This window comes from Notolepis coatsorum, assembly GCF_963971535.1.
Source record: "Notolepis coatsorum genome assembly, chromosome: 19".
NCBI lineage: Eukaryota > Metazoa > Chordata > Actinopteri > Aulopiformes > Paralepididae > Notolepis > Notolepis coatsorum.
The window spans coordinates 18764471-18775691 of record NC_140183.1 but is presented as its reverse complement, the minus strand read 5'-3'; the positions used below and the strand labels follow the sequence as shown (position 1 = coordinate 18775691).

At 41.0% G+C, this 11221-nt stretch overlaps 1 protein-coding gene across 1 annotated transcript in view; it reads left to right on the top strand.

Moving 5' to 3' along the window:
• The window catches only part of adam15 (ADAM metallopeptidase domain 15), a 140425-nt gene that overhangs the window by 48973 nt on the left and 80231 nt on the right, over positions 1 to 11221 (top strand). The window contains exons 3-4 of the mRNA XM_084336564.1: positions 4791 to 4867; positions 10144 to 10222. Of these exons, the coding sequence (XP_084192690.1) occupies positions 4791 to 4867; positions 10144 to 10222 (156 nt within the window). The remainder of the gene's footprint in view (positions 1 to 4790; positions 4868 to 10143; positions 10223 to 11221) is intronic.

The window sequence follows — 11221 nt, the reverse complement described above, 5'->3', positions numbered from 1 at the left end:
TTCCTTTCTGTGCGTTCAGTGGAAGGCTATCCGGCTGCAAGCTAGCCTAGCTTAGCACAAATTAATGGAAGCAGACACGGAGCAGCTAGCTACCATTAATTTGTGCTAAGCTAGGTTAGCTTGCAGCCGGATAGCTTTGTACTGAACGCACACAGAGACAGATTGGTATCTTCTTGTCTGACTCTGGAGAAGACGTGAGCGCATTTCCCAAACTGTTGGCATGTTCCTTTAAGAGAAAGGGTCAGCATTTTGATTACTTTCATTCATCATATTTTATGGGTTGATATTCACGCCAAGAGGGAATAGCGACGCTTTGATTCGTTGTTGACTTGATTTGTTGACAGTTGATTGGCTCAGTTCAGATTGTGCAACGTAATGTGACATCACTGGATACACATTCCCCTCACAGCGCCACATGACAGACAGACAGAGGAACCAGAGATGCAAATGTTTTGAACACTCATTATAACATAATTGAACCCTTGCACTGAAGAACCACATGAGTCTGTTTTGAAATCTTTAGTTGTATTTGCAGTTGTAAAATCAATCCGTGTGAATGTGATATATCACCATGAAGTACTCTACATAGTGTACACCAAATTATCAATTAAGCAATGCGAACGGAAATTTGGCCCCATAATCACTCATGCAATCCGAATATGGCGTGAAACACAAAAAAAAGACTCTATCCCACATAAATGGCATAATCATACTCCCTTATTCAATAACAATGCACTCTTGATTGGAAAACAACCTATAAGATTCCCTAGATGGGAAAAGCAAGGCATACACACATTAGGAGACGTTTTCAACAAACAGGGTTTTTGTAGTTTTGATGAGATATGCAAAAAAATTTATCTCACCAAGTCCTCATATTATTTTTACGCACAGTTATTGGCATGTTTGAAGGCTCACGGTGTTCCATTAAGGATACCAATTGTACACCACAGATACCACAAATTCTTCTATGAAAGAGAGACATCGAGAGGTTTTGTTTCAGATTTTTATCATCAATTACTAACGGCCTCGTATGAAACCCTACATCTAGACTCAGTCTGGAGGAGGGATATACCAGACCTGGAGATAGACTTTGACTGGCAAGAAGCCTGGGCAAATGTACGCCTTGCATCAAGGAACCCGGACCATCAACAAATCAATCTTAACTATATTCACAGGACATACTTAACTCCTATAAGACTGAACAAAATGGGTCTTAAACAAGACTCCAAATGCTCCTTATGTACAAATGGGGACGAAGGGACATTTATGCACATGTACTGGGACTGCCCACCAGTTAAGATATTTTGGAAAGAAGTGACCCAGCAATTGTCAAATCTCTTAACTCTGGATATACCTGTACACCCCTCTGTATTACTGCTGAATGATGTCTTTGAGCATGCAGTACCTCCACAGCTAAAGAGATTGGTTTTATCCGGTATCACAGTGGCTAAAAAGCTGATAGCATCACAATGGTTTCAACCGGAAAAAATTTGCCATAAGGTCTGGATTCTTACATATCTCGATGTGATTTATCAAGAAATATCAACAGCTAGAATTTTGGGTCTCAATGAATCCAAAATGGCAATGTGGTTAGAAGTGGTGGAGAGAATAAAAGCCAGCATATAATGGTAGTGTCTGGTTAGGAACAAATTATAATGGTTGGATTATCCAATGGGGGGTCCGGGAGAGGGGGGTACGAGCTGGAGTATATGTGTATTTGTATATCCTATTGTGTGTTGTCATGTTTGTTTATGTGTTTGTTTAAAAAATAATAAAAAAATAAAATACAAAAAAAAGAAGTACTCTACCATAACAACGATACATGGGATACATATACAAATCAAACGTGTTGTTGTTTTAGGTTAGCGGTAGGGATGATATATCGGTGACCATATCTGTATTGGCTGGTATTGGTGATTTCTTTTATAAATCTGTATCGGTCCGATGAGCAAAACTGGGCATATACTACTATATACTATAATTATTTAAACAAACAACTCACTGCAGCACCCACTCTACACACTTTAGAACACCTAAACACACTTCATATTTATTGGCAAAGAATTTGCACTACAACCCATACCTCAGTACACCTTACCTAAATTGTACCTCATCCCATTTCTGCTTTGCACTATATAGTATAATTGTAATTAGTATTGTATAGTATATTGTATGGTAACTCAGTTACTTCTACTCTGCATTGAACATTGTACACATGTACATACTGAACACTTGTGTCTACGTACGTGACTTCTATTTTATACTTGCTATACTTATTGTATTTTATACTTATCCTTTTGTCTAGCACAGTCTCTGGAGCGTAACAGAAAGAAGCATTTTGTATAAAAGTATTCTGTACTTCTGTATGACAACTAATAAAGAAACTTGAAACTATATATATCTGCAAACATTATTGGCTGGTGATAGTAACTTCTTTATTGATTGCATCAGTCTGATGAGCAAAACTGGGCCGATGTGAACAACTGATGATTATGTGTGTATGACCACACAGTTAGTTTGGGTTACGTTACTTGCATGTGACAATGATGCAGTACAGGGTTGTGGGCTAATATTGTCTTTAACTATGAACACAACACTCTAACTTACCATCTTTAGATAATAAACTACTCAACCTCTACTGTCTTTAACTACTGTATGAATGGACACAGCACTCTAACTTATCATCATCTTTAGATAATAAAGTACTCAGCCTCTACTGTCTTTAACTATGAATGAACACAACACTCTAACTTATCATCATCTTTAGATAATAAAGTACTCAGCCTCTACTGTCTTTAACTATGAATGAACACAACGCTCTAACTTACCATCTTTAGATAATAAAATACTCAACCTCTACTGTCTTTAACTATGAATGAACACAACACTCTAACTTACCATCTTTAGATAATAAAATACTCAACCTCTACTGTCTTTAACTATGAATGAACACAACACTCTAACTTACCATCTTTAGATAATAAAATACTCAACCTCTACTGTCATTAACTGAATGAACACAACACTCTAACCTACACACACGTACACACACATACATGCACACGTACACCTTCACTTCCCCTGAGAGGAGAAAGCGAGGACGTAGGAAGCTGCCAACAGGAAACAGGGTTCTGCTGCCAACAGGAAGTCAGTTTCACTTTGCTTCAAAGATGGAGTAGCTAACCCCCCCCCCCCCCCCCCCCCCTGACCACAACCCAAAACAGAATGACAGGAAGATATGTTGAGAGACAGAAAGTACAGGATTAGACACTCAGGCCCTGCTACCCTTTTAGAAGCAGAGAAGGGAAAGCTGCAGCAGCACTAGAGAGGGAGGATGTTCTCGTGTGAGAGGGAAGCAGAGGGAGCAGGGCGTAGTGTCCACATACAGGCGTCTGTGATGCTCTCCCAGCATTCAGGTCTACTGACTCAGCTCCTCATTAGGGCCTCCTCCCCTTCCTCCTCCTCCTCCTCTTCCTCCTCCCCTTCCTTCTCCTCTTCCTCCAGGTCCAGTAATGTACTGGCAGGTGCTGACCTTGGACTGAGCAGCGCATTCAGAGACATAATCAGACAGAGTTGGGTTCCGGATGAGAGGGAGGTTGCTGTTGTACTGTTTCTTTTCTCAGGGGTTGTGGTTTCCCTGATTTATCAGAATTGGAAACACTTAATTCTTCAAATACAGTGAATGTGCAGGGATTCGTCTTGCTGACAAGGATGCAGGGATACATACTGTATCAAAATCAAATGTGTTGTTGTTTTCTTCAGTCAGTGTATTTTTGGGAAATGTTGTTATCCTTCCAGAAACAGAACATAAAGGTTGAAAGGTTAGCGGTAGGGATGATATATCGGTGACCATATCGGTATTGGCTGGTCTTGGTGTTTTTTCCCCTTATATCTGTATAAAACTGGGCCGATGTAAACAATTGATGATTATTCTGATATTCTAGCTTCTGTTGTGTGTGTTTCTTCTTTTGACCACACAGTTTGTTTGGGTTACGTTACTTGCATGTGACAATGATGCAGCACAGGATTGTGGGCTAATATTGTCTTTAACTATGAATGAACACAACACTCTAACTTACCATATTTAGATAATAAAGTGCTCAACCTCTACTGTCTTTAACTATGAATGAACACAACACTATAACTTACCATCTTTAGATAATAAAGTACTCAACCTCTACTGTCTTTAACTATGAATGAACACAATACTCTAACTTACCATCTTTAGATAATAAAGTGCTCAACCTCTAGTACTGTCTTTAACTATGAATGAACACAACACTCTAACTTACCATCTTTATATAATAAAGTACTCAACCTCTACTGTCGTTCACTATGAATGAACACAATACTCTAACTTACCATCTTTAGATAATAAAGTACTCAACCTCTACTGTCTTTAACTATGAATGAACACAACACTCTAACTCACCATCGTTAGGTAATAAAGTATTCAACCTCTACTGTCTTTAACTATGAATGAACACAACACTCTAACTCACCGTCTTTAGATAATAATGTACTCAACCTCTACTGTCTTTAACTATGAATGAACACAACACTCTAACTCACCGTCTTTAGATAATAATGTACTCAACCTCTACTGTCTTTAACTATGAATGAACACAACAACTCACCATCTTTAGATAATACAGTTTGAATACATTGTTGTGAAACAACAGAGGTATATGGTCTGAGGTACTCAATAGTGAGGAACTTTTTCAATAACAATATGTGTCCAGCCTTGATTTCTGTCAGACATTAATGATTGCTCCGTGTCTCATTGACAGAACGGTCACCCAGACAAAATAGAATGTGGGATTGAAGTTGGAGGAAGCCTCTTCTTGTTGGACCTGGAGAAAAACCAGTAAGTACAGTATTACCAGTATGTACAGTATTACACCATACGATAAATATGTAATAGATCAGAGATTCTCAAACCCTTTCATGTCATGGCCCCTCGTTTTAATAGGATCCAGACCCAGGAACCCAGATCTCAGAGATAATGTTAGATGTGATTAGTCATTATTATACACATGACGCTATCCTGAGTAAATAGCTAGAATACCATCAAGCAGCAACCTCTAGGTAAAAGAGCACCACTTGGTATCGCACTTTGTTTACATGTTCTGTTTTGGTCTGATGTGTGGGTTAAGAGTTGAGTGGGGATAGAGGGGGAGGGGTTGCTACTGCTGGCCACACCTCAGGCTCTGCCAAGAGAGGTCTGGAGAAATCCACACTATAATAAGTTAGTAAACGCCCATGCAGCAGATCAAAACTAAAAATGTAAACCTCTAATTAAATTAAACTACTCCACATTTAGCTGGGGACCCCCTGAAACTCCCTCAAAGACCTACCAATGTATTAGATAGAGTGTATATCTATATATCTAATACAATTTAATATATAACACGCTATGAAGAAAACTAGAACCTGCTTCATTGTGTATATGTTAGGGGTGTAACGGTACACAGAAGCCACGGCTCGGTATGTACCTCTGTATTGGGGTCACGGTTCGGTACGAGTTCGGTACAACAGAAACAAATTATTTATAATAATTATTATTAATATAATATTTATTATTATTATTATTATTATTATTATTATTATTATTATTATTATTATTATTATTATTATTATTATTATTATTATTATTATTATTATTATTATTATTATTATTATTATTATTATTATTATTATTATATTATTTTTTATATATATTATATTTATGATATTTATTATAATTATTATTATTAAATATCATAATTTTCTTTTTTTGATCCACTTTTTCTCCTCCTGTTTTTTCTGTGTTTTTTTCTCCCATCCCAATTTAGTCGTGCCAATTCCCCCTCCCCTTCCTGGTCGTTGCTCGCATGTGCCCCCCACTGGTCGGTCTAGGGAGGGTTGATAGATACTATCGCATGTCCCCTCCGATACATGCGGAGTCAGCCAGCCATTTCTTTTCACCTGCCAGCGCGGACTCTCATTGGTGAGGTGTAACGTGTGGGAGGCTCACACTACCCTCACCATCTCCCTTCCTCGCTGTGCAGGCGCCCTGACCGACCTGTAGGAGTCGCTGTTTACAACGACCAGATTACCACCCACTGGCTTCCCTCCCGCTGACTCTGCCAATTGAGCCATTATGACGCCCGGCCAAGCCGGAGGCAACGCTGACAGCCGGATTCGATACCAGTGTCTCTCGCGTTGGTGACGAGCGCTTAGTCCGCTGCGCCACCCAGCCGCCTAAATAGAATACTTTTCTATAGGAAAAGTATGTTTATTTTTTTTATTTGATCAGCTGTGCCTGTGAGTCCGGCAATGTATGGGGCTGCGGGTTGGTGTGTTTCTTTCCATTGGTTTCATTTGGTTAACATTATTGGGCGAACAAGAAAACGAAAGAAAACTGTAAAATTGTAATGACCCTGCAGCTGTTCCAATGTAAATGTGCCTTTCTCCGTGCACTTTCGCCCGCTCTGAAGTCGGACTCGGTGTGCCCGGCCACGCGCGCTGTTCTCGCACGGACCTCGCGAGTGCCTGCATGTGCGACTGGTGTGTTTGCGCTGTGAGGCGTATTCTTCGTATGGCTATGTACATACCGCACCGTGACGGCCGTACCGTAAATTCGCGGGACGAATACACGTACCGTTACACCCCTAGTATATGGCATTATCATTCATTATGAATGGTATTGTTATTATGTTTTTTCTTAAATTATATATATACTTTGTATGCCTGAAGTTAATTGTTATTATTGTGATACATCCTGGGGACATATTTTGGCAGTTTCTTCCTAGTGTTTGTGTGGATATTTGTCTGAAATGTTATTTAGGGTTAGTTCTAGTCTTTGTGTGAATATGTGTCAGTCTGAAATGTTATTTAGGGTTAGTTCTAGTCTTTGTGTGAATATGTGTCAGTCTGAAATGTTATTTAGGGTTAGTTCTAGTCTTTGTGTGAATATGTGTCAATTTGAAATGTTATTTATAGGGGTAGTTCTAGTCTTTGTGTGAATATTTGTCTGAAATGTTATTTAGGGTTAGTTCTCATTGTGTGGATATTTGTCTGAGATGTTGCTTAGGCCCTGAGGGGAAGGGGAAGATACACAGTAGATCCTCCTCGCTTTTTGTTCAGATTAACAAGCCTAAACAAGCTGTTGACAATTATTGATGTCTGTGATGATGTCAGATTGGGGAGCAATGAATTAACTTTGATGAATCAATTAGCTGTGCTTTTTGGAGCCGGGAACACTGTTGACGGGGAAGGAAATACTTTATTTAAAATGTGGTGTGTGTTACACCCACCAGGAACAGTGTTACACCCACCAAGAACAGTGTGTTACACCCACCAAGAACAGTGTGTTACAGCCACCAAGAACAGTGTGTTACACCCACCAAGAACAGTGTGTTACAGCCACCAAGAACAGTGTGTTACAGCCACCAGGAACAGTGTTACACCCACCAAGAACAGTGTGTTACAGCCACCAAGAACAGTGTGTTACAGCCACCAAGAACAGTGTGTTACAGCCACCAGGAACAGTGTTACACCCACCAAGAACAGTGTGTTACAGCCACCAAGAACAGTGTGTTACAGCCACCAAGAACAGTGTTACACCCACCAGGAACAGTGTGTTACAGCCACCAGGAACAGTGTGTTACAGCCACCAGGAACAGTGTTACACCCACCAAGAACAGTGTGTTACAGCCACCAAGAACAGTGTGTTACAGCCACCAGGAACAGTGTGTTACAGCCACCAGGAACAGTGTGTTACAGCCACCAAGAACAGTGTGTTACAGCCACCAGGAACAGTGTTACACCCACCAAGAACAGTGTGTTACAGCCACCAAGAACAGTGTGTTACACCCACCAGGAACAGTGTGTTACAGCCACCAGGAACAGTGTGTTACAGCCACCAGGAACAGTGTGTTACAGCCACCAGGAACAGTGTGTTACAGCCACCAGGAACAGTGTGTTACAGCCACCAGGAACAGTGTGTTACAGCCACCAAGAACAGTGTGTTACAGCCACCAGGAACAGTGTTACACCCACCAAGAACAGTGTGTTACAGCCACCAAGAACAGTGTTACAGCCACCAGGAACAGTGTTACACCCACCAAGAACAGTGTGTTACAGCCACCAAGAACAGTGTGTTACAGCCACCAAGAACAGTGTGTTACACCCACCAGGAACAGTGTGTTACAGCCACCAGGAACAGTGTGTTACAGCCACCAAGAACAGTGTGTTACACCCACCAAGAACAGTGTGTTACAGCCACCAAGAACAGTGTTACAGCCACCAAGAACAGTGTGTTACAGCCACCAAGAACAGTGTTACACCCACCAAGAACAGTGTGTTACACCCACCAAGAACAGTGTTACACCCACCAAGAACAGTGTTACAGCCACCAAGAACAGTGTGTTACACCCACCAGGAACAGTGTGTTACAGCCACCAAGAACAGTGTGTTACAGCCACCAAGAACAGTGTGTTACAGCCACCAAGAACAGTGTGTTACAGCCACCAGGAACAGTGTTACACCCACCAAGAACAGTGTGTTACAGCCACCAAGAACAGTGTGTTACAGCCACCAAGAACAGTGTGTTACAGCCACCAAGAACAGTGTGTTACAGCCACCAGGAACAGTGTGTTACAGCCACCAAGAACAGTGTTACACCCACCAAGAACAGTGTGTTACAGCCACCAAGAACAGTGTGTTACAGCCACCAAGAACAGTGTGTTACAGCCACCAGGAACAGTGTGTTACAGCCACCAAGAACAGTGTTACACCCACCAGGAACAGTGTGTTTAATACAAGGGAAGAAGAGGTGCTGGAAAAGAAATCATTCAAATTAGATTTAGACTAGTTCCTTTAATAAATCATTCAAATTAGATTTAGACGTGTTAAATTGTTAATAAAAAGATACATAATATGTCCCCTTTAACTCATTGACCGCCACGCTTAAGTGCGCCAGAGGGCGCTAGAGCGCCACCGCTTTAATCAATGGGAGGAGTGGGAGACTTGCGAGTGCTTAAAATATATCTTAAATGATGGCTATGGGTCTAATACACTCGTAGATTATTAGTGAGTTGCTTGCAGTCAACATGTACAAAACGGATTGTTTTTTCATCGGTACATTTCCATTTTATAACGTTTTGAATACGAGTATAGTTTTGGTGATTTCTAGTATTTCCAGAGAAAGACACGATAATAGCCCTTTAGTGGAATACACAAAATACGTTGTCATTTTTCGGCTGATTATCGAATCTTCCTGAACTCAACGCTAGATCATCATTATTGTCCTTCCTCGTGCATACATGAACTGGCCCTCGTAGCGCGATGCCCCCCCCCCCCCCACCTCCTGCACCCAACGGAAAACAGCCACACATACACACACAGATACAGCGTCAATCGGGTAGAAATACATATCAGATCAACGATCAAATTTATATATAAAGTTCTTACCTTGTATCTGATGTAATGCAAAAGAAATTATCAAATTATCTGATCGCCATTTGAAGTACCGTGCCACGTTCAACAGCATTGCATATGAGGGGGGGGGGGGGGGGGGGGGGCAGCCTCGCAGATGTATCGTTGAAATCAGGTTACCTCGCCTGATTATTTAAACCACGCCCGCACGGCTTGGATCGTCCCATAAAAAAAAATACCATTCCCAGTGGAGTGCAATACCAGCCGGAAGGCGTAGGGGGCGGTATTTGCTCTTTTGCGAGCTCAGACCCATTCCCAACGATAACATCAGGCTGGATGGATGAAAATGAATGGATATCGCTAATAAAATAAATAACGACCAAAATCAGACTATACTCGTGATTGGCGCTCAATCGATGGCGAGTTAACCCGACTATACTCGTGATTGGTGCTGAATGAATATATAGTATTGTCCTGGTGAGGAGGCAGGAAGGAGGTCCCCACTAAACAACACACTCATCATGTTAAGACCCAGCAATAAAACCTTCAGGCTAAGAAGGAAGTGGCCTTGCTGAACTGAACTCTCTCTCTCTCCCTCCCCCTCTCTCTCTCTCCCTCCCCTTCTCTCTCCCTCTCTCTCTCTCTCTCTCTCTCTCTCTCTCTCTCTCTCTCTCTCTCTCTCTCTCTCTCTCTCCCCCCCCTCTCTCTATTGTTTTCCTACAGTGATCTCCTTCCCAAGCCTCCCAATGTGTTCTACTACCTCCCTAATGGTACAGGAGTGTCTGTGGAGTCTGACCCTGTGGTGAGTGAATAACCTTCAGTCCAGCCACCATTCAAACAAGGACATGTTATTTAAATTGTTTTATTGTTTTATAATTGTTTCTTCTTGACCAAAGGCTGCCTTTCTGTCATCTTATACAAGTTACCAAAGACGTTTAAAAATAATCAGGAGGATATACTGTACTGTCAATTTAGCTAAAAAACACATGAATGATGCTTCAGTGGCCAGTATTTAAAAAAATTAAAGTATAAATGATTTTATGTAAATTAAATTATGTTAGGAAAATCTTTGCTGACCTGGAACCAGAAATAACATGGACCTGGTGCAAAAAATTGTGGGACTGGAACGATAGTGTAACAACCATCCACTCTATACTCCAAAAGTCGCTCCTTTTAGTAATCGTACAAATCTCTTTGGCATACAGTGTTCGTCCACTATGGAACCCAGCTACAGATGCAAAGCCTTGTTGTATGGCTTGAACTGCATCCTAACTATTCCCAAGCCAGTTATTTTCCAAACCTCTAGCTTGACGAACTGCCATAGCCTCCAATATCGAGCTGTCAAGCTGTTAGCTAGAAGCTAACGTTATACTTAGCCAGCCTTATTGTTGTTAGTCTTCTATGGTTGGAAATGAGTGAATGATAATTCACTGCTAGCTAACTAGCTACTTCATTGTCTCAGCATTTTTTGCCAATAGATTTATGTTTGGGGCACTAACATAATATTAGTTCCCAGCATCAGGTTCCACTGACAGCAAAAAGTCCCTATTATTAGCCTACTGAAATATCGTTGTTCATCAAAAAGGTGGAAATATTTTATTAATATTTTGAATGACTGATGTCCTATTTTGTCCTGTCGTAGGCCTAGGAATAACGTAGCTAACAGGGCAACAATGCTAACATTAGTTCCATGCTCAGCCAGGGCTTGACAACCAGTAAAAGCACAAAAACCCACATTATGGATGAAAGTCTCAATTACGTATTAGGCTCCTCAAATATTGTCTTTCATAAAAAGAAAACA